At 41.8% G+C, this 27931-nt stretch overlaps 1 protein-coding gene across 1 annotated transcript; it reads right to left on the bottom strand.

Annotated features, from left to right (window-relative positions):
* FZD6 (frizzled class receptor 6) lies at window positions 1-27931 on the bottom strand. Its single transcript, XM_042869984.1, has 7 exons — window positions 27851-27931; window positions 27058-27439; window positions 9005-9201; window positions 6161-7178; window positions 4077-4225; window positions 2399-2827; window positions 1-1946 (listed from the first exon to the last, which is right to left on the bottom strand). The coding sequence occupies exons 2-7, from the start codon at window positions 27235-27237 to the stop codon at window positions 1790-1792; spliced, it is 2130 nt and encodes a 709-aa protein (XP_042725918.1). The 5' UTR covers window positions 27238-27439; window positions 27851-27931; the 3' UTR covers window positions 1-1789.

The raw sequence follows: 27931 nt of genomic DNA, 5'->3' as shown, positions 1-27931 counted from the left end.
TAATAGAAATATCAACTCAAGTTTTTACTATACAACAGTTTATTACTAACAAAGACAGTAATAACCAAAGCACTGAACACATGTAGGAAGTTACCCATTTACAAACAGAACGGAAAGAAGAGTACTTGGTGTGCATTTCCACAGACTGTTCAGGCTCTTCCCACTGTCCTCAGCAGTAAGAATATTAGATATTGTTAGCAGGGAAATTACAAAAGAAATAGCACATCTTGTTTTAGGCAATAAATTACAAATGCTAAAATGCACACGACAGATAAAAGTAAATACATTCTATTTGTAATGCATCGTCAATAAAACAAGTAACTTTGGTTTATCATTCAGTGTTTGTATGACTTTTGTGCCATGCTATTTTGCTCCACGGTCCAAAGCATCACCTCGAGCGCTGCACAAACTGCAACCACTGCTCGGCACAGTAGCAAAACCAGAACATCAACTAAAAGCAATTTTCCTGTTGGCAATCAAACAGAAGATGCTGAACATTCTCACAAAATGCACTCAGCTTCTGGTTCACCGGAGCCAGGATTCTTAAGAGCTGAAGAACCCAACTCACCCACATCAGCAGGACCTGCTCTTGTGCCGCTCTACCCTAAGAGAAGCATTAGAGGTTCTAAGGCCTTTCTGAGTTACAGAAATTATACTGTTGCAGTGTGTAGAAAATTAAGACTCTGTAGAAACAGCATTAAGGTCTTATTTTAAATAAATGTATTGTTAAACAAACCTGCATATTAACATAACTTTATTTTCTGCAGGGTACCTCCCTACAGAATTAACATATATAGATATCAAGTGACTTGCATAGAAACAGAAAGGAAGTACACTGTCACTGCAGCTCTGTGAAAAACAACACCAACCACCACCAACACCCAACAAACGAGTCGTTCAGATTCCGCCCCTGTGCTGCCCAGGATCTGAAGCACTCCTGTTTGGCACGATGCCCCAGGACAGCACAGCAGGAGATGCTGAAAGCAGCACTTTCCTGAAGCAGCGCTGCACCTCAGGCCCTGTCCCTCCAGAGGGACGCAGTGCTGTCTGCCCAGCCTTGCCCAAACGTGCAGGGTATGGTGGAGTTTTGCACCCGTTTTGCTCACAACTGAATAACATTGCCCAATCACCACAGAACTGCTGACTTCAGTAGCATCTGACAGAAGCACGGGAACTTGACCACATTTGTACAGTACATACAAAACAGCAGCTCTAAATATAGGCCTTATGCAGTCAGTTATTTACATAATTCATTTCTATGTACAAAATAAACCATTTCGATTTCAGATTCAGTGTAAAAACTACCATAAAGCAGTGCTATAAACGACACATCGTGACACCATTTAGAGAGTAACTTTTTGCATCCCTTAAAGTGATAATGCTGTTTAACAGGTAGTAAAAAAGGAAAAAGTAAAAAACTTGTAAGATATCAAAGCTGCAGATTGACATCTTACACCTTGAAAAGTAACAGTGCTTTTTCTGCATTAATTCAATGCAATTTACTTAATAGTGTTCTTTGCATTGGGAATAATATTTCTCTCATCTCCTTAAATTACTACTAAGCAATCCAGCTGTGTCCCATAGAACTTCAATTTCCATTATTCCTGGATGGGTATAAATACAGTACAATTATTGCCAGTTGTCCCCAACACAAAAACTTACATCTTTATAAGTGCAAAACAAGATGTGTCTGATTTTCAGTAAGGCACAGAACGTCTGCTGTTTTCAGTGTAACAAAATCCACATCAGTTTTATAGAAGGAAAGAGTTCATATAAAAATGTCAGTCTTTCAATGGTTTGAACTGTTTCCTGAATCCAGCTCCTTCCTGCCATCTGCGGCCGAGTAGACAAGCAGTGATATGGAGCCCGACTGGGAGACATCTGCTATTTGGGAACTGCTGCTCTGTAACGGAGGAGACTCAATAAAATCATTCCTGGGAGTTACCCTGTCAGTAACGAGAAATAAAACCATCCATTTTAAGCACAATGCATTAGGCTGGAGGAGAAAAAAAAATACAGCTTGTAGTAATAAACTGCTAATATCTAAAGCTGTTTTCCTGTACAGAGAACACAATGGGGGTTCCGTAGGCTACTTCAAGATTCTCCCACTCCCCTTTTCTTCACACTTCTCTAAAAATGACTGTATTGCAACCAGATTTCTTGAGGATCAACAGCTCAAAACTATCCTACAAGCTGAAGCTCCAGCATTGGACCTTGAAAAGGAAAAAGAATCCAAAACCCCCAGTAAAATAGCCCATATGCTAAAGATACATAGTCAAAGTTTGCAGGAATTACAGTACTTAACAGCTACTCAGGGTTAACTGCATGCTGATTCTTCATAGAGAAGTAGAAATAATGGTAATAGACATACAAAAAACAAAAAGCAAAGGACTCTCACCTGCCTTCACCAATTCTCTTCAGGCTCTCAGACAAGCTACTCATATCACACATGCTGTCTGCTTTGTTTCTTTTTTCCACCTGATCCACGGTCAGCTTAGAAATACTTAACATTTGATTTCCACTGTTTTCACCTTCCTCAGCTTTTTGGGCTGATGTTCCACCCGCCTCCATCTCTTTCTCAGATGTCTCTGGAGAAGTTTTAATTTCTGCAACAGTTTCTTGGCTCAGGTAATCGTGATTGGTGATTGCTACTGCAGAAGTCCCATGATTCGTTGTGCCACCCGTGCTAGTTCCCATTGACTTAGAAATTACTTTCAATCTGTGTGAACTTGATTTGTAGTGCTTCTTCTTATGCTTAACTTTGGAATTGTGCCTCAAGAAAAATTCGCATGATTCTTGTAGTACTCTTCGACTCTCACTGATTGGACTGAAAGAAAACACACAGAGCACTGAATTAACCTGATATGTAACTTGATAACCTGAAATATAACTTGGTACACCAAAATGTAGAAGAACAGCAACCAATGATGTAATCTGAGCTGGATGTTAATGAACACGAGGAAAACAAGTGTATGAGAAAAGAGGAGAAGAATCTGACTGTCATGGTTCCAAAGTAATTATGTCTGTGGAACAATTAAATAAAGCCGATTTCCACATTTCTTACTTCTGCAAGTAGGTCCAATGCCTTCAGTAAGTCAGTCATCTAAGAGAGGAAAGCAGGATTAGCTCATAAGCAGCTGTATTACCAAATTAACCCTATGCAACGTAAACTTTGTTCAAGTGAAAAAATGGTTGGTATTATAAAACCCACTTCATTACTTTAAAGCTCTTGTAGCTGAAAGCAGTTAACATCTGAAATGCAGGAAAAATTATACAGGAAATGGAAAGTGAGGAGAGGGAAAGAAAGCTATAAGCTCACCATCATGGAATGCAGATGCAAAATAAAAGGAGCTTAAGGACTGCTGGCTTGGGAAATTCAAAGAAACAAAAAGACCTTAAAATACATTATAACCTATGAGCAATACAGATGATCTTAAAAAACAACTACATGAGGAATAAAAAGGCAAAATGACAGCTGCAAGAAATGGAGATATTTGTAACCTCTTTAAAATCACAGATATATAATTACTAAAATTAGATAATAAAACTGAGTTGTTCTGTCTCAGAATACAAATAAGGAACAGTACTTTAATACAATAAAGCCTAACTAAGGATGGCACAATGAAAATTCATTTTCAAACAAGCAAGCCGGGCTAACAAGAAAAGCAGAGGATGTTGCTATTACATGATAGTAAACATAGCAGTTATGTACTGTGCCAAATGAAGGAGCTGAAATACAAGAAAGGATCTAAACAACCAAAGTTATCTTTCCTGACCTGGACTGGAAAGCAGAGATGTATTACCCAATGCATTACCACGGTCACACATCTGTATGCAGAGAACAGAAGAGAGGAAAATATTTTGTCTTCTCAGAATGCAGTCAAAGAGTCATTGTGTCCATAAAGTCTCCACAGAGTTCAGCAGAAGTTTTTGCTGATGCCCATATGCAGACTCCAAAAAAAGAAAGGGTTCAAGGACAACACTTGGACTCCTGAGCTACACTTCAGAACCATGTCTGAAGTCCTACATATTTTGAAATACACGTTTCAAAAACCAGGAATTAAAATTGCTCTTACTCTCTTTTGCGGTTTCTGTTGAAGAAATTGGCCCACTCCGAACAGGTCTTTTTACTTCCCACCCAGAACACTGGAGATATGCCAACAATTAATGTCAGCAAATATTTCATCAGAAACAGAAATATTTCTGGTCTTGCGAGCGCCTTTGCCTGGAAGATAAAGTTTAATCAGTACAAAGTCAACAACATACTTGTTGATTCATTTTTTAAATGCAGAAAAACAAATTATGTTGGAGAGATCTAACATAATTGTCCTCACGGCTGCTCTGCTTTGTTGAGGCACATACTGCAGACACACACAAGACATGTACAGACAAGACCTGGTCACGTCTGCTCACACTCTCCGTTGAGTGCAGAGATTAGTTAGAAAGAAATATTTTTCTTTTAAATTGAAAGGGTAATAGTATTTGTAACCACGTTCTCCTGAGATGGCTTGCACGAGTCAGATTCACCCTTTCAGCATAAAGGATGAGTGGATGATCTGGGTGATCACAAGACAGCATCGCTGGAGCCATGGGGAGTCACACAGCTGTTTTCTGGTTATTGCCAGATTTAAGCAACCATCTGCAAAACTGGATCATAGGAGCTCTGTAACAATCTTTTGCTCCTAAACTGCTAATTGAATTTACATTACCTGGTTACCGTGCCAAACAAAAGTTAGCATTTGAGTCAGCCATGTAACATCAACTAACCTGTACTAACATTTATTTTTATTTGGTTCTGCTCTGATCAGTGTAAAGAGGTCTGCAAGCTAGCTTAGAGAAGTCACAGCCAAGCACACCTCTCTAAGTTACTCTACAGTTAGCACATGCTGTTTACTATACAGACAGATCCCAATAATTACATCTTATTGGGATCTGTTATTGTAGAACACTCCCTCTTGCTATTTACTCTTTCCAGTAGGTTAATTCCAGACTAAGAATGCATGTTCTTTATGCCTTATTATGCTAAGATGTTATAATTAAGCACTACAAAACATTATGTGTTTTGGGTTTTTTTTTTTGTTTTTTTTTTTTTCTTTGGTTGTTTTTGGTAAAATGAATACAAGCTTCATTTTCAACCTTGTTTATTCTAGACTAGCTAAGCTGATACTGAGCTCGATCTAAGACTTGCTGAAATGCACTTGTTAAGAACGTTGCAGAGGGCACAGAAGGATGTTTGAGAACATGGAAGGATCACACCTTATCCATGCCACAATGCTTGTGCTTATATTCTCTGATGACAGCTTATTGCAGTAAAAGCATAGATGTTATATACAAAGCAATGAAAGATAATGTGTGAAACTTGCGTTTTCCTAGGAATGGTTTCTACTTTCTATTTGTTCTTATATAGAAAGACAAACCACAAATTACTTCCAGTTGCAGAGAGTTCTGTATCTTTACAAAAGATTTAATCCACTGAGAATACTGAATATAGGATACCTTGACTTTAAAAGCTTCCCCAATAAGTCAATTTCTTTTTAAGAGTCATTTCTGAACATCTCTGCAATTTAAAGCATATTTTTGTTTTTAAAAGTTTCTTCTACGTTACTGAATATCAGCCTACAACTGACAGCTATCATGAAAAAAATACATTGGAAAGGTGTCATTTCAAGTGTTTCACAGTTCTGCACTTCAAAGAAAAAAAGATGAAATTATTTTAAATCTATGGTAGCAAGTAACATTTAAAATTCAATCTAGACTCAATTTTCAAGACTCATTTTTTCCACCTCAATAGAAAATGATGAAAATTCACCTTAGATACTGAAACACTGAGCCAGACATCCAAACACTGAGTAACTGCTCTTAAGAACAGATATGGTGAAAAACAATCCCCCAGCATTATTTGTGAAATGGAGTGGAAGCATTTCCTCTGCTGAGTTGGAACTTACATGCTGAATGCAATCAATTTGCTCAGTCAAAAGCTTCAAAGCAGAAGTGTGATACCATCAACTGTGACTCAAAAAGCAACTTATCACTGTATCTTCTTGAGCTGACTACTTAACACAAAAAATATTTGCTAGGCTACACTGCAGGACACAGCAACGCATAAGGGTTTTTGCTAATTAACTCCACAATATTATTGACAAAGCAAACTGCCACTTGCCTGGTAAGGACAAGGAATATGGTACTGGTCACAGTGGTCAAACACCCAAGTTGTTTCCCAGATCTTCCGGTTCACCAGTTCATAGACATAACATCCAAGCAGTGCCACAAGCGGCACTAAGTATAAACCACTAAAAACTCCAATTCTGATCATGAATTTCTTTAGCTTCTCTTGGTTTCTGCCATCATGCTGTATGACTTGGCGCACGTGATTTAAAGAGATAATACCAGCTAACAGAAGAGAGAGACCAAAGAAAACACAAAGGCATAACGGCAAAAGCACGAAGTACAGAGAGGCATCCACATCATAGAGACCTACAAAACAAACTCCACTGATATTGTCCCCTTCCACTTTGTTCATTGCAAGAAGCATAATGGTTAGAAAACCAGGTATCCCCCACGCAACTGCATGGAACCACATGGCCTTCTGTGCAATAGCTTCACAACTCCATTTTCTTCCTGCTGCAAGGAACCAAGTGATTGTCAGAATCACCCACCATATTGTTCCTGCCATCGTGAAAAAGTACAAAACCATGAAAAGGACTGTGCAGGCTTTGTTCTGGGAGCCAAGAACAACTGTTTCCCCGATTTCTAGCTTATCATCTGCCTTGTTACAGGCAGTTCTATTCCCAAGAAGAAATCCAATAAAGTACATTAGAGACACTATGCTGTAACAGACGGAGTAATAGATGATCGGCCTCTCTGGGTACCTAAACCTTTTAACATCAATCAGAAAAGTAAGGAATGTGAAAAGCGTAGCACAGAGACAAAAGATTGAAACTATCCCAATGAAGCTTTTTGCAACATCCAATTCATAATTTTTGAAGTACATGTTGGGACACGGTGGTGCACACTGATCGATGCCCAGAAATTTGTAGCCTTGTCCATTGGAAGTGTGTAGGTGCCGTGGACACCAGAATCCAAAATCCCTTCGTGTCTGCCCTGGGGTCTTCTGAGTTCCATGTGCATTGGTGGTTACAGGAGCAGTGGCAGGAGCAGACTCGTCACAGTTGACTAGTCTAGAAAAAAAAAAAAAATAACAAAAATATTAATATCATTATCAACTACAGTTATTTCTTACTAATAGTAAAATCTGATTCCAAACACTTCAGTTTTACACATAATGCAAAACGTGCATTATATGAATATCAACTGGCATTTTAAAAAACAGATCAAATACATTGTCAGTTTAGAAGGCTCAAACACAACTGCTTAATGTTGCTCTGTTTTACTGCTTACAACACAGTTTACTCAAACTGCAATTGTTCTGTAGTCTTAATCCAAAATTTTACACCTGTGTACTGAGAATATTTATAGTATAGATTTTATCTTGATAATAATAGACTGTTGGAGAGACATAGTAATGATCTGTCAAAACACAAGCTTCAAATCAAGGAGCAAAGAATGAAGGCTCATAGTAACTTGAACTAACTGATGACTGCCATATGATGGTGATGATTTTGTGTTACGACGACACTTTACTGTCTATAACAGAACTACCTGAGAAAGACAAAAAGCAAAAAACATAAGTACTGCAAAAAGCTCTGTTTCAGCAATTGTCTTCTAGCACCATAATGTTCTTCTAGAGATGGCTCACGACTCAACTGCTTACAGGCTTACCTAGAAAAATACAAACTTTTTAAAAATTACATTAATACAGGATTAGTGGTGTTGGCCAGATCTTCAAACAAGATTATTTAATTATAACTCAGGTAAGCATTTACTCAAAAAGGGATTGATGTTCATTTGCATTCCAAATTTATGTATTTAAAAAATAACATTTTTTGCATTTCAGCTGATAAAGTGAGATTCTGTTGCCTCAAAATGTTCTCTGTCTAGTGCTATTGTGTGCAGACCTTAAATGTAAAAATATTTTTCCTCATCATTAATTTGGAAGCTCAGCTTGAGCTAAGAAACTTGTTCTTACTTTTTCCTCTGCATTATTACGCTGTCCAAACAAAGCCAGGATAATAATTGAGAAAACTGATTCTGTAGCAGGTTGTTTCAATAAACATGGGTCAGACCACTATGCATCAGAACAGCAAAAACTTCATTCACACATGTATTAGGGAGTATTTTTTGTGTCTGTAAGAATATTGGAGTGTGAATCTCAGAACTGCAGTTGAATCTGAGGGCCATCCTCATGCCAGCTGCTCTTCCACAGGCCCCAATAGCAGCATCTCTGCTGTTTTCAGAACATGGCACACTATCACATGGACCTCCCTACCTGTTGGGCAGACAGTGCTTCCCACATGAACAAAGTAAGAACATTTCAGTGAACAGTAGCAGTAATATAATGATTTACAGCTGTAATGACTGCTGAGGGGAAAAAAAAAAAAGGAAATTGAAGTGTAACAGAAAAAAGGGAAATCAAGTTAATGCCATCTATCACGTTCTTTCCTGAACCACCATCTATCAAGAATCACGGCAGAGTACTACTATCCCAGCTCTGCCTCAGCACCAGCATGGTTTAGTAACTGCAGGGGGGCCAGAAACTGGATTTAAGTTTCTATTCCCTGCTGCTTTCCTATACTTCTTGTAAAGAACATCTGGCCTTACACATTTATAGATATCTGCAGGTGAAGGTCAGAATCTCAATGTAGCATAAGTTGCCTTGTCTCCAGAACAAAGACCTGAACAACTGAGAGAAAAAAGCTGTCATCACTGAAAGTGAGACCTCTGCCATATGGAATGGGACAAGTAATGTAAGGATGAATTTGCACACACAGGTGGTTAGGACAAAGGTACGGCTTCTACTATTTAATGCTTCAACTCAGTCTGGGTCAACTATACAACATCTGAAAATTATCACCTCCATCACTTATCACATGAACAAATACCACACCTGCTACATTCCAGCTCTTCAGGCCACGTGATTCCAAAAGTGTCAATCAGTTGTTTGCAGTCGGAATACACTTTCTCACAGAGGTTACGACAAGGGTGAATCACATGAACTTGCTCCAGGCAGGCAGGAACAAAGGCCTTGCACAGAAATGTATGGACGTCTGGTGAACAGTGAAGATTCATGAGAGTAAGAAAAGGCTTTGGGAAAGAAAAAGGCTTTGGTTAGTCATTTCAAAGACACAATTCAAGTCAATAATACGACTTTTCACTATCACAGAATCACAAAATTGTAGGGGTTGGAAGGGACCTCTAAGAGATCATCGAGACCAACCCCCCTGCCAAAGCAGGTTCCCTAAACCAGGTCACTACTAGGATTCATGCTTGTTCCTCTGAATATTTGAAAAGCTAGAGAGTACCATTCAGCAGTTGTGGAAGAGTCAAACCTGGTGGCTTAGAGTGCTGAGGAACCAGACTTCTGGGCTGCAATAGCTCCAGTGCAGCCCCTACTCTGGAATCTTCGCTCACCTGCAACTACTGAAACCTGATTTTTCTTATCACCATTAGAAAACTGAAATCAAAGCCCAGGTTCCTATATTCCTTTATTAGCTACAAAATAACTGGTCTGAGATATTAAAGGTACATCTGTCCTTGTGGATTCTGTTGGAATTGTATTTACAGTTAGAAGTGTGTAGTGTTCATTTCCACTCAGGCTACAGAGTTTGGTGTGCTTCTCTATTAACACGATCCAAATATCACTGTTGCCCATTTTTTAAAATGCATTTCAAAATCTCAACATGACAGAGAGCTTTTCTACCTGCGTTACTGAATGCTGGGCAGTGAATTACTGACAACTGTGATAAGTAGAGCTCACAAAATGAAATATATTGCAACACAACTTTGCCATCCCCTGTTCATTCAGTCCATTACTTAGATACGCTTTAAGGAATTTGCAACCCCAAAACAAACCTTTTCTTTGCATTTTCCCAACATTATTGCTAGGGTAAGAGACTTTAAGCAAAATAGTACTATGCATATAAACTTCAGATAAAGCAGTAGTTATTTTTCATTTGGTCACTTTTCCAAGCACAGCATTGTTGTAAGGCCAGCACACCCAAGGAAGCAAGGATGTATCTGCAGCAGAAGCACTTCTGTGCTCATTAGGAGGCCATACCCACTGCCATCTTGCTCTGCTACACAGTTTGCTCTGCTTTTGACACCAGGTGCACACTCCTGATTCGCCTCATTACAGTAAACCAAAGAGCAAGGGATGCACTGAAAGCAACACCTCCTATATCATTGTGTCAGCCCACTACAGAAGCAGGTGTTGGTGCTGTGGCAGTAGAGGCTCAACCTTCCCACCAATTTTCTGTTGCACATTGCTCCAAAAATAATGCCTCCTGTGTAATTTAAACAGCACTCAGAGCAGGGGATATTAACTGATGGCTGTGGGTAAAACAAATCTGCAAGATATGTCAGGCTGAGCTCTTTGACAGCTTATTTGGTAACTTTTTGATAAAATGTCTTTTCTATTTCAGAAAAAGGGAATCTTTGTATCACATATTAATAGTCCAGTTCATGCATAAGAAAAGCTGTAAGAATATTTAACACATTTTGAAACGTGCTTCTGAATCAGGACAAAATTCAAAGTTTTCTAAGCATGGAGAGCTTCTGCTAAAAATACAACCACTGAGAAGTTTCTTTAGATCACTGCCATTAACAGCCATGTATCTCTGAATTCACCATCCCTTCCTGAAGGGAGGTTGTGATGAGGAGGGGTTTGGCCTCTTCTCCCAGGCTACAAACAGGACCTGAGGAAATGACCACAAGTTGTACCAAATGAGATTTAGATTAGACATATCTTTTCTCTCAGAGAGTGGTCAGGCACTGGAACAGCTGCCCAGGAAGGTGGTGGAGTCACCATCCCTGGCAGTGTTCAAGAGGCGTCTGGATGAGGAGCTACGAGATATGGTTTAGTGCTTGTGGTAGCAGTGGTATTGGAGGGTGGTTGGGCTAAGATGATCTTGCAGGTCATTTCCAACCTTGTGATTCTATGATTTTATGATCAACAAGGGACTGGAAAAGGAGGGTAGGGACCTCTGAGTCTAGATTCACATCCTTATTTTGCCAGCTTTTAAGTATCCCAATAAAGATATACAGGCATGCATCAAGCAACTGCAGTGCAATGCAAGCCTGCAGTTCAGAGAGAAAAGACACTGATAAATAATAAATAATAATAGATGTCTCTGTTCAAGAGGGATATCTTGGTAACAAACACAGGAATGAGGGTTGTGAAAAAAGTGACCCTGAGTTGGATCACACCCTAAACGCTACACTACAGTCAGGAGTTACATCTACATGAATTACTTTTCCTTTGCACAGCCATCACAGCAATCACAATGCAATCAGTGATTGCTGTACATGAGAGGCAGATAGAGGCAAGTGAAAAGTTGATTGCCAGAGTTCTACTACAGCATGTTGTCTTTGGCTACTGTGGTTTAAAGAGATGCTTTTATTTAGAAGCAGAACTGTCTTGTCAGACAAATGGAAAGCTGCCAAATCACAGGAAGAAGGCAACGCTCAGCCTGTGAAGTACTTGAAGTTGAAATCCAAGGACTTGGCTGACATAGACAGTAGTTCTTACAATATTTTTAACAAGCTGAAAAAAAATATATTTACATTTTGATCCCTGGAAGCATGACGAGAAGGAAGTCAGACATTGTGAAAACACAGCAGGGATTTCGCCATCTCATCTTTAGCAAGCTACTGCCAACACCTAACAGCAAGGGAACCATTGCTGGACAAGCCAACAAGCAAGGGCCCAGGACATTCTATGAGCTGCAGGTTATATCACCACGATTGTGGTTAAAAGACAGTGACAGATCCCTTTTCCAACCACTTGTGATATACCCTTTATAAGAGATTACAGCAGTAAGTTCGTTATGTAATTTAACCAGGCACTGCCAAGAAATACACAGCATTTTGTTTATTTTAACTTCCAATTTTGCAACATAGTTTGTGTTTTGATACAGCTAGCAGATCACTCTCTACTTTTTCCACGCCGTTTTACCATCCTGCTATAATCACAGAACCATAGAACTGCTCAGGTTGGAAAAGGCCTTAAAGATCATCGAGTCCAACCACGACCCAACCATACAACCCTAACTCTAACAACTCTCTGCTAAATCATGTCCCTGAGCACCATATCCAAGTGATTTTTAAACGCATCTAGGGATGGTGACTCAACCACCTCCCCGGGGAGCCTATTGCAGTGCTTAACTTACATCTTACATTTTTGTATTAGCATAATACCATTTTAAATCTTGACTTCCATTCCTTTCATGAGGCAAACAGAAGTCTTCACGTTTCCACAGAGCCACGTATCCACAGTGAGTGCAGAGGCTCTATCCTGAGCAACAGTAACCAGCACAACACCATGCCCCTCACCTCTGTACTCATGACCCAGCATTTCCCAACACAAAGTGCCACCTACCAGCCACATCTACCACCATGCCCTTCTGCAGCTCTTCAGTCAGTTCTGCTCCCTTAACTCAATGCCATCCCCTCGCCAGGTCAGTGTTCCTCGCTGTGTATCTGAGGCTCCTGTGCAGACTGCTGGGGAACAGCTCTAGTCACATATTTGCTACAGGACTCAACAATCATCTGATGATTTCACAAATTATACTGTTAACAAGGCATCTGTTTACTACCTCTTTTCTTCTTGTTCTTTAGACGTGGATTAGAAAAGAAAGCCCTTGTCAGACTTCCATCATAGCTTCTTGAACAACCTTCGCATACGACCACGTCAAAGCCTTTTAGAAAAAGGAAGTACAGTACGCTGGCTGAACCACCCCCTTTCCACAGACATATTGAGTCTATTGAACTCCAACAGATTTTATCAGCAATAAGTTCCTTCAAACAAAGAACCCTCTACGAAATGTTTAAAAAAAAAAAAAAAAAACAAAAACAAATAAAAACTCACACCATCTTTGCCGAAGCACAAGAAAATAAGATGTGTAAAAAACAGATTTTCATGAACTTCCCTCTTTTATCATTCAAGAACAACGAAAGAAGTAGAAAGCTGCCCTGGGAACTCTGTTTTCAATTACGTATCTTTGAATGCAGGCTTTGTGTCCGGCCAGTCAATTTGGAAATGTTGCATTACAGAAAATAATAGGTCTGCACTTCCCAGACCACGAAAGCAAAATCTCATCAAACCCTCCTGCTGGACAGCATGTGCACAAAAAGGCTCAAACCAAGAGCACCACAAGCTCCCTTAAGGAACTGCTTGCTTCAAGGCTGTGTTATCTGACTCGTGAGTGACCCAACTTCCAGTTTTTTTCATCCAAGCAGTTTGTTGTGCCCGTGTTCTTCTCTTGAGCATTCACCTCTGAAATTCAACCCACAGCCACACAAAGCTGTTGAGAATGAAATCACAGTCCTCCACTCTCCTCCAGAAAGAGCCAGACATGCAGCTGGCACAGCCACAGGCTCTTTCAGGAAAGCAAGCCATGCACCAACAGCAGCAACTGCTGTCACTCAAAGGACAGTGAAAGCCTGCAGATCCAGCAGTGGCTGTGCCAAAACAGAGTGGAACTGAGCTGTCTGAAAACCAGGAATGGAGCCGCACTGAGCCAATCTAAGTCCTGAAATAGAAACTCTTATCTTCCTGGAAAATCCAGTGAATATGAGGCAAACTAAAATATACTAACAGTAGACCAAAACAAAAAATACATCACTTAATAGCTAGCAGAAACTCAGTAAAACTAAAGATGATGTAGTCTGTAACTGCCTCAAGTAATAGAGGAGAACTAAGGACTGAAACGCAAGCTTTCCCACATTGCATCCCCCATGCAGTGTCCCCATACAGAAACCTCCCAGTGCAAAACCACATGCAGCAAACCCCATGAAGCAAACAGGTGACCGCTGATGATAGTGAGTAGTGTCAGACAACCAAGGGATACAACATCACTACCAATAAGAGCCATATTCTCAGCACTGAGCAAATCACCTAGCTCAGCACAGGACTCTAAGGAAGCAAGTCCATGTTACATTTTCTCCAGAGGGAAATCCGGGCTACCTCAATGCAGCTGTAGTAAAAATGTAGTAATGCGGTTCTATCGTGGTCCTGCAAACAACACCACCAGTGAGATGAGTGAAAAGAAATGGTGCAGAGTACACAATAAATGTCCAGGTACAAATGCTCTCTCAAACACGCTTTATGAGTAATTAAATTGCAGCTTTGAACTCATGATCAGCAAGAAGCTTTTCTGTTTTGTGCTTAGCAGGCTCAGAAATCCAAGGTGTAACAGAAATTTTTATTCCAGGATGCCACTACAGGCGACTTTTTTCTATCTCATTTCTGTTGGTTGTTTTTTTTCCCCTGGAGAAAAGGGCTACCAGCAGCAGCCAGATGTCACCAGGGTTGGGATCAGGGTATGGGAACTACTAATGTAGCAGCAATGGCAAATGGAAAACAGTCCATCTAAATACCAAGGTCTTCATTAAAATCAGCTACTGTAAATCCTAACTGGCAAGAGCAAATGTTTTTCAATTGCTGATAGAACATTTGCTCAGCTATTTGGAGCCAGTTACACAAAGCTAACAACCTACATTCCTAACTACTGAGGTTTAGCTACCATGTTAAAACACTTAGCTCAGTTAACTTAAGCTGATTGTTAACTAAGTTAAAACAGTAAGATCCTAACTGCCTCCATGTTAAGCAATAGTGACTGTTCCATGGCTTGATATGAGTTTTGTGACTCAAAACAACATTACAACCTTGTTACTTAGATAACTGCATATGCCAGTTGTGGAACCAAACATGGGGGCTACATTTGACCTTTTATAATTATACAACACTAGGTACTCCAAATTCCTTTCTATACTGAAGATATACACTGTTATCTAGTGCATTATGCTTGTGTTCTGCAGATCACATACAGTTGTTTAATAATTTTCAATACAAGATTTGAACATAACTACTGTCCAGTAAGTGCCATTACAGACAACTCACAGCCTCAAAAGCCATAACACACCACACTTTACATACACATTTTCCTGCATGGTATGTCAGAAATATGCCCACCATTAAGCACTGTGTATAAAAATGCAGCAATCTCATAAGACTAGGGAGTCATCACTGTCCATACTCACAGAGCTATACTACCTTCAGAGTCCTTAGCCACTTCTATACTGACCATCTATTCCAATTAAGAGGAGTATATATATACATATATGGCACAGTTGATTTAATCCTGCACTGCTGTTTCCATAGAGTTGTTCTGGACTGCGCTGTAAGCAAGATTAACATCATACTGTGAGAAATATAAGACACTGTACTTGTACAATTGTTCATGGCTACACAGTGAATCAGCTACCAAGAATCTGATTTCTAGTTTGTGCACAATTAAGTGATGATAAATAAATGTACCAACACATGAAACTAAATAAAGGACAAAATTTTCAGGTTACATTAGGTTCAAAGCAAAGTCCAAATGAGTCTAGGTTATTCCTATTGAATGCTCTATTGGTGACTTAAACACTGCAAGCTACAGACATTTAAGCTCATGAGGATTCAAACATTTTGCAGAAAATTTGCATTTTGCAAAGCAAAGGCGGTTGAAGCATCAGCACCTTGGTGCTATGTGCCTGCTAGAAGTTGCTACCACAGAATCAAAGAATGGCCAGGGTTGGAAGGGACCTCAAGGATCATGAATTTCCAACCCCCTGCCACATACAGGGCCACCAACCTCCACGTTTAATACTAGACGAGGCTGCCCAGGGCCCCATCCAATCTGGCCTTGAACACCTCCAAGGATGGATGGGGCATCCACAACCTCTCTGGGCAGCCTGCTCCAGCACCTCACCACTCTCATAAAAAAAGAACTTCCCCTGACATCCAACCTAAGCCTTCCTTCCCTCAACATAAAACCATTTTTCCTTGCCCTGCTACTTCAACAGTAGAGCTGCAAAAGCAGAAATGCAGGTGCAGCTCATGAAAAATCAGTGCAACATCAGCCACCCTTCTTTAAGCCACCAATGAAGATGGTGTGAACTAATCTGCTACTGATTTAGCATGCGTGCAGAAGGGAGGGGGGATGTATTCCATATCATTACCTGATCTCTGAATAATAACTGACTACTGACGTCAGCAGCAAACATCAGTCATTTCTCCATTTGGTAATCTCATCAACAGATCTGGCTAACTCCAAGACAAAAAGGTTTTCAGTACTAAAATTCAGTAATAGGAATATAGTATTTACATATGGATGCATTTAATACACAAAGAGTAATCATAGAACCATCTGAATGAGAAATGACCTTTAAAGATCATCCAAGTCCAACTCCCCTGCAAGGAGCAGAGCCACGAGCAGCTAGATCAGGTGCTCACAGCCCTGTCCTGCCTGACCTGGAACATCTTAGGGACACGCATCCAACACCTCTCTGGGGAATCTGTCCCAGTGCTTCACTACCCTTACCATAAGAAGGTTTTTCATTATATTCAGTCTAAATCACCCTTCTTTTAGTTTGAAACCATTTTCCTTTGTTCTATCACAACAGACCCTGATAAGGAGTCTGTTCTCTTCTTTCTTTCAGCCCCCCTTTAGACACTGAAAGAACACTATCAGGTCTCCCCAGAGCATCATTAATGTGTATTGATTTGACAGACATAAAAACATTGCTGAAAGCATACATTTGACTTTTAATCAGCTGCTTTTAAAGCATTACTTCCTGCAGCTTGTGAAATAGAATTAAGGCAAACACCAGTCATGTTTACTTTAAAAGCTCGTAAAACCTTTTCTAAATTACACTGGTTCAGAGGTTACAAATACAGGAATGAAATCTTTAGTCAGAAGAGAAAGGTTATCCCAGCAGCTGAGAAGACAAACACTTGAAAGGTTCCTAACCAAGGACGATCTGAAGGTTCAAGGAGCTGAGGAGAAAAAAAAAAAAGAAAAACACGGCAACCAAACAAGCGGATCAATGTTCTCCTGCAGTAAAAGACCTCTACGAAGATACAAGCCTTCATCTTTGTCCTTCAGCTGAATGGCAAATGGAATGCAGGCACTTGGACTTTCCAAGGCAAGAAGTCACTTCAAGGACCAAACGTGGAACGGGAACAGCTTAACCTGCAACAGGTGAGAGGCTTTAACTGCTCCCACAGTCTGCTCCTCCCACAGATGTACAGATGTGGGAGCTGCTAAGCAGTCAGCACACAAAGTCAGATTTCAGCTTATCTCAAGAACACAGTGATGAAGTCCTGAGGCTCAGGAACTGCCTGGCAAACAGGCCACATGTCCATGCTGTGCAGAGCTGGGGGAAGCAGGCTCTACTGCCTGACTGAAGTCAAACTATGCAGGCGCTGTGCAGATCTCAGGCCATGCAGCCGCTCAAGGAGCTCAACGACTGCAGCTGAACATTCAGTGTAGCTGCAATGAAATCATGAGTATACTCAAGCTCCTTGTTGTCATCCATCCCAACACAGAGTATACTTCAATATCATAATTCTGCTGTGAATCTTCAGGCTAGCTATTCAAAGTTGATGGGAATATTAAATAGAACTTCAACCAGAGTAACTACAGGGGATATAGGGGAAGGTTTGGGGCCCTGCATTGTTTTTCTGTAACTAGCAACTACTGAATTTTTTGTAGCAAAACAACTTAATTTCATTTTTTCTCTTTGAGTATTGCTGAAGTACAAGATAAAAAAAATAATACATATAATCCACATAAACTGTACCAAAGATTAGATTCAATAAGAACAGAGCTATTACATCTCACTAAGACGCCATGAAACAAAGTTCCAACGCTTACCAAAATGGCAGAATTCACTGCATTTTGTGGTTCTAGCCTAAATTACAGCTCGACATAAATTACAGATACTGTAGCCTGTGCTGTTCACAATCCAAAACAGACATGAAAGATTTCCTGAGCATTGCTGAACTGTTTACACAAAGCTGTCAATTACACACAGTGTTATCTCCACGTACACTATATAGAGCACACAAGACAAATACAAGTTTACTGATGGAAAGCACACTGCAATCCCTCAAACACCTGAAGTCTAGATGAAGTAAGCGAGCCCTTCCTTATATCTGGGCTCTGGTAGAAGAAAAATCTCCAAACAATCTGAACTCCTTAATGTATTTGCCACGTGTTACAAGAGTAAATTGATCTATTACTTTTTATAGGACACAGTTCTTAAGATTACCAGTAAAACAACCAATAGCAGGCAGTCTAGCAGAAGATAAAGCTCACATGGAAAGAGTTCCAGCAGAAGTAGTTACTGCTCTGGCTCCAGAAGTCAGACCAAAGTCATATTTGTAGCAGACCAATGAAATACATTTTCTGTGGTCTGTCTGAAACTCAAACATTTGACGAAGTCTACCCAATAGTTTTCCTACGTGGTATCCACAGAAACACACTCAAGAATGACAGAATTCTGGCAACAATGAACCTCACAACTAGAAGATGCTTAAGAGGAGCAGGCATCAGATTGTATGGCTCTCCAAAACCAGGCAACTAACTCCAAGCTCTAAGTAGTTTATTGAATGAAAACTGCCTTAGAACGCTCACGGACCCATGCTCTTTTCCTTCACCAGTCTATAAAATAGACATTCAAGCAGTCAAAAAGAGGCTGCTCACGAGTGGTATGCTCACTAGAGAAGGTAAACGCTCAGCAAAACAGGATTCTTAAGTATTATAAATCAACTGACAGAGGGCCATAGGAAAAAAAGCAAGGTTTCCTGTGCCAGAAAATTACAGCCTAGAGTTACAGCTTTACCTGTCACATCGCTTAGTGTAGAAGGCTCAGCCAGCCCTCTTCTCCTGCAAAATAGTTACCTTCCCTTCTCTAAACCTAAGCCATGATAATCCATTCAATGCCTCTTACCACTGTGGGATCATCATAATGACAAGGCAGGCAGTTCTGCAGACGTAAAGGCATCTTGCCCAGTTCTGCAGAAGCCCAGCCAGCTCCGAGTCCACCCAGGAACACAGTTACATGGCGTAACTGCACAGACACTGAACCTCAGCTACTAAAACCCCAATAGGTCTAATCTGTTTTTGCACCCAGTGGGAGCTGGCTGTCCCTGCAGAGCCCTGCTGGAGCTAGGAACAGTGGGAAGTACAACAGAGCTGCAAGTGCGCTAATTTCCCAGTGCTCAATGCCTATTAGACCTGAGAGCTCTCTGCAGGGATCCATGCTGTTGGAGTGCATCAAGTTTTCCACTCCAAGCACATCTGGGCTTGCCATTCTGTTAATTAGGTGGGGAGCAAAGATACTATGCATGATTTGGAAAATCTGGCTTGCAAGGATAGTTCCCATGCTAACTGAGAATGATAAAATGCAACCCTCAGCCTCCCAACAAAGTTAGTAGCAATCATTATTTGTTTCTATGTCACATGGGCAAGAAATCAAGACAAAGCTCATCTCATGGGCCAGTGCCCCAGTGTATGACCTACTGGAAATTTAAAAAAAAAAAAAAAATTAAAAAAAAAAATCAGAAGTCAGGAAGAGCTGCAGGTAGGAGGGGGAGGTAAATGCAACTTCATGGGCTTGAAATTTAACAACTCAGTCCAGTCATCTGACTTGTGCATGCCAGACTTAGGTCATCTGTTACATCACAGCTACGCGAACGGATTAGGGAAAGTTTACAGGGATTAGTACTTTTAATGATTTTCACACAGTGCTGAATCAAATGCTGTACTCAACTTCAAAAAGATTGGCTTAGTCAGCGTCCTGAAAATCCGTGCAAGTCACCTCTGTCTTGCACGCAGGCCAACAGGCAGGAGGATCCTTTGAATGAAGCCTCAGAGTATAGGTCAACACAAATCAGACACAACACCAGACAAAACGACCTGAGGTCTGAGCCACAAACTGAGTTGAGAAGAACAATGGAAAACCAGGCAGCTGCCTTGGTTGGTTTGTGCTTGGGAAGCTTTGACCATGTCATGAACTTCCTATAGATTTAGCATTCACCACCTCCTGTAAATGGTGATAAAAGTAATTTTCTGTCAAATCACTGCTTCTGGGAAGATCATTGCAGGCACATAATAGAAAACCAAGCCTTCCACTCTAAATTCACTTCTGTAATTATCTTCATTGTATTTTGAAAACAAGAGCAAGTCATTTGTGCAACAGAAAAAAGCAACTAACGTTAAAAAAATAGCTATATAAATTTAAAAAAAAAAGTAACACTTCACATGCACTGTTTTTATTCTGTAACCTCAAAGGAAGACAAGGACATCCATCTGTGCTCCCTCTGCCACAGCTGCTTCTGAAAAGGGGGTAGATGCAACCTCCTCTTTATGAGGGGCTGTGGGGTAGCAGCTGTAGGGTGGCAGATAGGGGGTGATGGCTGTGGGGTGGTGGTTATGGGGAGGTGGTTATGGGGTAGCAGCTGTAGGGTGGTAGATAGTGGGTGGTGGTTGTGGGGTGGTTATGGGGTGGTGATTATGGGGTGGCGGCTGTGGGGTGGTACCTCTTCCTTTTATCCCTTTGTCCAGGCATCTCTTTCTTCAGCTGCAGCAGGCAGCCCACACCAAGACATCATCCCAGCAGCTGCAGTGGCACTGGGGAGGTCAGGCAAACCAGACAGAGCAAACAGCCACTGACAAGCCACCCACCAAGGGCTGTGGAAAGTCCAGAACTGCTCCTGTGCCATCCTGCTGTCAAACTGGTGAAGAATTTTTTGAAGAAGTTTTTTAGCCACACAACATGGGTGGTAAAGACCCTCCCTAAACCTAGGGAGCATGATGGCATAAAGCAGTAAGGAGATGGGACACAGAATCTTGGTCACAGAGTTTTGCTAAGCCATCACGATACCCAGGGGCTTCACGCTCTCTTCGAGCAGCTGCTTTTAACTTTTGCATACAGGAAAAGCTTGGTCACTAAGTGCTTTGTGAACAGGAAAGAGGCAATATTTGCTGGCACTAAAGCAATCTGGTTGTGTAGACCCATTTGTGAATACAGACTGGGACAGTCTTGGAAGGATGTGGTTATTCTCTGAAATAACTTGGTCTAGACAGGAAAAAAAAAGATGATTACAAATATCTTTGGGAAGAGTACCGCCCTTCCGTCCTGCAGACCGACTACTGGATCTATCCCTTGCACCTCTGAATCTCTGCAATTCTTGTTTCATCACAGCAGTGGTTTTACACAGCCCTCATGCTCCCCTGCACATCTTCCCTTCTTCTTATAGCTATGTAGAAAGCAATCAAGTCTCCACTTATCTCTACTGTGTAGTTCAAAAGAAGCAGGCAGACATCCATCTGCTCCATCTTCTGCTCCGGCAAGTCATTTGCTACTAGGACTGAGGCAACTACAGCTGCGTACAATACACGGAAGAGGTCCAAAAAGGCCAACAGCAGGGGAGACAAAGTAACCAGTTTGCCTCAAAGGCTTGGTGAATCAACAGTCCAGTAGCAGTAGAGAAAATGCAGGAAGCTTTCTGGTGCAGACACTCCTACTGAGAAGTCATAATCACATTGCTACACGAGAGGTAAATAGCAATGACCACATCCCCAGTTCCTCGCACTTCTTTCCACATTTGTTTCTTGTGGTCATTATCAGTCAAGGCATACATAACATACTGCACCCACATGTCATCCTGCACATCACAAACATTCCATAACTGGAAAACCAGACAGATTCCACTTCCACCCTGCACGCAGCAAGGGCACAGGCTCTGCACAGCCTCACGACTCCTGCAGCACAGTAGACAAACAGCATCTCCCAGTTGCAGGAAGACCTGAAAACCAGGACAGTCTCTTCAGAAGGGGGGGGGGGGTGATGATCAGCGAAGCTTGCATCAATCTGTTCACTCACAGATATCCTCCTGAACCAGGTTGCAGCTGCAGTGCTGGACCTACTACCCACACATACAAGGCTTGGTTTAGCCAGCAACCACCCCTTTAGCACATGAGCATGGAAGAGGGCAACTGAAGGAGCAGGCTGCACAGTGAGATCCAGAGACCACCAGGACTCATAGTTATGTGCCAACACCACACAGGGCACTGTGGAAAAGACAAGAATCTTCAGGAGATAAACAGGACACCATAGCATTCCAAGAAAGGTTGGCTATTGAGAAAGACCTGGATGACAGCCCTCCTTAGGTCAGCTTCAAATGTCATGCACAGAACTGCTCTGAGTCCAGTTAAGCCCCTCAATCTCACACAGCAGAAGGAACGTACACTAAGCTCTTCACCCTGTGATCCATTCCTGTAACAAGCTATTTATGGGCACAGCTCTGAAACACAGGTAAAGGCAAAGCTCTGGGAATCACATTTAGCACCATCTCAATAAACTACACTTAGCATAGGGCAAAAAATCTCCCTTCTTCAAGCATACATTACTTTGGACCCCATTAGACTCTAAGCAGCATCCTTTTAGTACAGCAAGCAAGGCAGTATTATTCACATTATTGAGTAGACAGGGAATGCTGTTCAGACCAAACATTAGATCTAGCAGGTAACTGATATGCATCAGGCCACCGTAATAAGGCTATACATGTTAGACTTGCTGGTTTTGGACAATGGAACACAAACTCACTACTCCTGATGACAGGCCATGGTATTACTGGAAACACAAACTTTTTTAGTGGCTGTAATTTAGTGCATCCACAGGAATTAGCAAAGGTGGGATAGGAACTGCTGAAGTTCTCACTACTAAGAACTAAGGACACCTTGGAAACACCTGAGAGCAAGTGCAAAGGAGCACCAAAGCAAAGAGCACTCGCTGACTTTGAGTGCTGTACAGAGGGATACGGATTTGTGTCATTGATGCTAGGATCCAGTAGCCAAAGCTTTTCCACAAGTAACACTGTGATGCACAAAGGAGAGTTATTCATGTCCAGCTGCTATTCTCTTCTTCCACAAACTTAACCAGCACAGAAGTCATACTTCATATTCCCTTCGATATGAAGTGTCTATAAGGAATTTCAGCATCTGCAAACATTATTCTAACAAGTAGTACTTTACTTGTTTCACCACTTAAACCTTTTGTTTCAATAAGCTAAATAAGTTAACTTTGTACTAACTGAATGATGCACAGCATGCTACATTCACTACTCTTTCCTTTTTAAAGCCTTCCCTGGCAGTTACTACCACTTATATATGGTAATGAAGCAGCAACAGATGTTAAAAGCAGGAGCTCCTTGTACTTGTTTATACCTTTGTATCTTCTCTCCAGCTTAGGCTCTGAGGTAGTATGAGGAACAAACAGCAACTCCAGGCAGATAATAGAACATCCACTGCTTTCTTAACTGAAGCTGAGCTACCAAGAATTTGAGAGATTTTGGCTTCCAATCCTCAAGTATTAATGGTTCACATATTGTATGGAGAGAGGCAGGGTGCCTGTCTCTACACGTTTCAGTAAATTCACACTTTTGCAGAGCATCCCAGTAACAGCATTCCACACTGAACAGCACTTCTCCAACACTCCCAACCTACACAAGCTTGGAAACCTGATCTTATTCCTCCTGCCAGTGTGTTATGCTATATAAATCAGAATACATATATATATTATTTAAGCTTGCTAGATGTTTCCAGTTTTTCCACACATATTGAATTAATTGCAAACTCATACCTAGAGAAGGCAAGTTAAGAGATCACATTAAAAAAATTAAACTCACTGAATGTACAGAAGTAGAAAGCCACAGAATTTTGGTATCAAACTTTTGAAAGTACTTTTTAATCCACTTCAAGACAATTTTGGTAGATTAACTGACTCTAGTTCTCAGTTCCTGCCACTGCTGCAGTCAGCTCCACCAAACTCATCACAAATACGTGGTTCTATCACAAAAGATTGAGAACTCTGACCACAGAAAAATGTTCCAGAGTTACATTCTGTGTTCTGACAGAACAATTCTTTGTGTTGACACCAACTCTGGGATAGCTGAAGTAATTACACTGAAATTAGAAGTGACTTGTTTTTGAAGAGCACCACGAGAGGGAGTTCCAACTACAGAAGAGCAGCAAAATGCCTGCTTCATTACAGTCATACCTGTCTGTTTCCCCCAGAAGAAAAACTCTACCTCTTCAGTCTCTCAGTCTGAGTTAGTAAGAACACGAACAGTGTCACTGATAAATTGCTGAGGCACAGATACAGCAAGCATCTGCAAATAATTAGAATCCACTGTCACACAGGTGCTTAGATAACATTAAAAGCTTCACACTACTAAGTCATATGGTGGGTCTTTCAAAAAATTTTTGTTTGTTGCATAAACAAAACTAATGCAAACAAAGCAAAACTCAAAGGACTTTAAATTCAGTTCACAAAGCCAAAAATTCAGTAAAGATGGAGGACAACAGGAAATTACAAATTTCCTATTGCAGAAAATAAGAATTCAAGAAAATTATCATCATTAACTAGAAGGTGCAGAACAGCAGTTACTTTAATTAGTTTGGTGTGTTCTGATTTATAGCATGAAGAGCCAACAGATGAGGCAGAAATGCACTACCATGAATTGGTTGACTCCATGGTGATCCAGCTGATTTCCGGAAGGAAAACCACCACCTGAGACTATCTCCACCGTCTTGCAGTAGGACTGGGAAGACAGCAGCCCTAAAAACACCCATTTAACATCCTTCCAAAAAGAAGAGCGCTATGGAAGCTTTTGTGGTCCCGCAGTTGGAAGTCACAGCTCCTCCAGCTATAATAGACTCTCTATAGGAGAGCACCCCTGTTGAGCCTGAGAAGTACGACAGAGGAGAGAATGCGAAGTTTTGGACAGGTGGAATGTCATCCCCTTCCCTGACAATTCTTTGTTCTTCCTAGGAGTAAACAGTCTGAATAAATAATGGAAATAGTTTCCAGAATGCAGAATAGCAGAAAACACTTCCTGCACCAAACACTTCATGACTTCATGAAGAAATCTCCACCATATGTCCTGGGACTGCTTTGACTAAGAAACTTGCTCAAAATCAGCTAAGATCAAGCAAGGGAATTAAAGCAAGCGTCAACCTCAAAACCTTGTGTTTACATTGTAAGACCGTGCCCAGCCTTGAGAACAAGTTGTGGGGAGGGGAAAGAGAGATGGAATTCAAAACCAAAGCCTTTAAGCATTCCTACTGAGGATCAAAAGAAAGATGTTTTAACCAACATATGATTAAAATTCTTTCCTTGGTACAAATGAAGTTTGGACTACCAACCACAGAAAAATTCAAGCTCTTAAGAGTCTCCTCACCTCCCAACCAGCTGCTTTTTTTTTTTTTTATGGTTGTAAAACAAAATAAAAGCATATTTCAGAAATCAGTAACTCCTCCTTCTCTGCTGCAACACCAGCTTCCCTGAAAAGCAGCACCTTTGCAGACCTGAGCAGATCACTGTTGCAATCAATCACTCCCAAAGCATACCAACACCATTACTGAACACCATGTACAATCACTTCAGAATCCATAAGCACACACTGCTCTCCAGGCCCAACCACAAACTGGACTGACCTTACTGCTTAACTCCAGTTCAACTGCTAGCACTACGTTCAATAGCAGCTGTACAAAAAGGAGAGGGGGCAAACTTCCTCACCCCTTCACCAGTAAGGCTGGTGTCTGGCCATTTCTGTTTGGCCAACAAGTCAGGCAGCACAGTCCAGTCACAAACAGTGGAAGGCAGATCACCACACAGGGGCTTCAGGTAGCTCAGAAGCGCCCAGAAAACAACAACAACAACAAAAAAAACGACGGTGGTCTGCATGCTCTAACAGCAGTGTTACTGGAAGGTGTGGATTCTGACGGAAGCCACTCCAGCAATTGTACTGAAGACATGCCTAGCAAGAACCACCACCACACCTGACAACATAAGATGGCAGACACTGTAGAAAGAGAGCATTCCAGACAAACGATGACTGGAGAGGGCACTGCACAGAGTTCAAGCTGACAGCCTGCTTCCCAGTTTAGAATCACATAAATAATCTGAGACCTGCAGCTGAATTCAGTTGCTCACATACAAATATTTTAGCATTTGACACTGGAATTTCCCATACATCTACACAGGGCTGACAAACACAATACAAGACTCTACCCTTCTAGACTGGCAGCTAGAGACAAGAGACAAAAGTGGTAACCCTGAGTATTTCAAACAGCTTTGGCAACTGAACCAAGCTCCTTCCCCAAGCTCAGTAATGAATATGCAAAATAAGGCTTCAGCAATTGTAGCCTTCAACAAGACTACTTTCTCTTTTTTCTCTTTTTTTAAAAAGAAAAAAAAAAAAAATCAACCCCCAGAAACTTCTGAGTTTTAAAACTCGCCTCTTTTTTTCCCCTCTCTGCACAGCACAAGACTTTGAGCTTTTCAAGACCTGTGTTAAGGTGCTCCCCTCCTCTTACCATGAAAAGGCATTACTAAAACAGGTTTTAAACTTGTTTTACAAGCCTCTTACCCAGAGAGGCTCTCACCCTCTATAGCTATTGTAATTAGCAAAGCCTTTCCACGAGGTGGCATTCTCTCAAGGGAGCCATGTTACAGTCAGTTCTGGTAGGAAAGTACTTGGTTTCAGTTTGAAAAGTCAGGATTTTCTATATTCAGTCAGATGACAGCAGAATGTGAAATAAATCAATCAGTAAAATAGTTGAAAGCGGGGCTAAGGATAAGTTTAGGGACGTCTCCTCCATAGATGTCAGCTAAGAGAAGAACTAAGCTAAGAGAAAGAACTAACAATGACTTAGAAATATTTTTGCATCAGCTGAATTCAGGTGGGCCAATACTATAACCTACAATCCTAGAGCATTTCAAGAATTGCTCTCTAGGTACACAGGCTACATGCAACTAGTTTTGTTTCAGCGTGGCTCTGAACAGCCACACTGATGCACCACATTCATTCTTCTGCCAGTGTAATACAGAATCCAAGAGAGTTTGTGTGTCTAAAGCTCCCTTACACAGTCATACATGGCCAAGCAGCTCTAGAGCAGACAAAAGCATCACAAAGAAGTGCCATCTAGTCAGCTTGTCACTTAGTACAACAGATATCACTACTATCAGCTATATCCCTATGACAAATCAGGGTTTATTTCACAGTGTTTATATTTACACACCTACAGAAGGAATGGAAGAACTCACCTCCATCTGGAGTGCAGCAGTGTCCTGATCGTAGTGTCCCATGATATTTGGGAAAAAAGTCATATTGTAAGGCATTCTTGAACACCTGGAAATAGTAATCGGTTCGCACGTGAATAAGCTGTGCCCTCGCACTACAGTCAGAAGCAAGCTATAAGGCACGAAGAACACAAGCACCCCCATTTTGTCAGGCTGTCCCACTTCAGCACATAGCTTCCACTCGCAGTTACACGGACTGTCTTTCCACAAGGATCAGAACACGCATCTTTCTCTTGTCGTTCCAAAGGCGGCAGAGGCAGAAGGCCGATCAGGCACCTTGCTGCTGCTTTCGGCGTCTTCCCATTTCGATCGGCCGCGAGTTCATTAAATCCTTTCTTTCTTCAACCTGCAAACGCAGGAAGAGACGACACGGGGCGATGAACAGACGCGACAACTCGAGTTCGGTCCCCGCGCAGAGCCCGGGGCCGCACCGCGCTCCGCTCCCACCGAGGAGAGCGCCCTCCCGACGTCCACCTGCCCCGAGGGAGAGCTGGCCGCTCCCAGCGCCGCCGTTCGGTTCCCAGCCCCGCCCTGGGAAGCGGTGCCCGCGGGGCCAGGCGGGGAGGCGGCCCAGCGGTCGGCCAGCAGCCGGGGCTCGCTCGCTCGGGCGCCGCAGCCCGACCACGCCCGGGCCGCGCCTCCGCCGCCCCCTCACAGCGAGGCCCGCCTCCCACCGCCCCCCCCTCGGCCTCCCCGAGGCGAACCGCGACCCGCCTCGTCGCGGTCGCCACTTCCGCCGCCCGCTCCCCACGCTCACCTCACCCGGCCGCAGCCCCCAGCGGCTCGATGGCCGCCGCTCCCCAGCGACACCGGCAGGACGTGGCGTCGGGCAGCGGGG

This window comes from Lagopus leucura, unplaced genomic scaffold (assembly GCF_019238085.1).
Source record: "Lagopus leucura isolate 7727_CA_CO unplaced genomic scaffold, USGS_WTPT01 Super-Scaffold_100002, whole genome shotgun sequence".
NCBI classification, from domain to species: Eukaryota; Metazoa; Chordata; class Aves; order Galliformes; family Phasianidae; genus Lagopus; species Lagopus leucura.
This window is presented reverse-complemented; position numbering and strand designations above follow the sequence as displayed.

Coding starts and splice junctions, on each gene's coding strand:
- FZD6 (XM_042869984.1), bottom strand. CDS start 27,237: ATGGGGGTGCTTGTGTTCTTCGTGCCTTATAGCTTGCTTCTGACTGTA. Junction 7,179..9,004: donor GAAGAGCTGGAATGTAGCAG/GTGTGGTATTTG, acceptor TTTTTTTTCTAG/ACTAGTCAACTGTGACGAGT. Junction 2,828..4,076: donor AACAGAAACCGCAAAAGAGA/GTAAGAGCAATT, acceptor GTTTTCTTTCAG/TCCAATCAGTGAGAGTCGAA.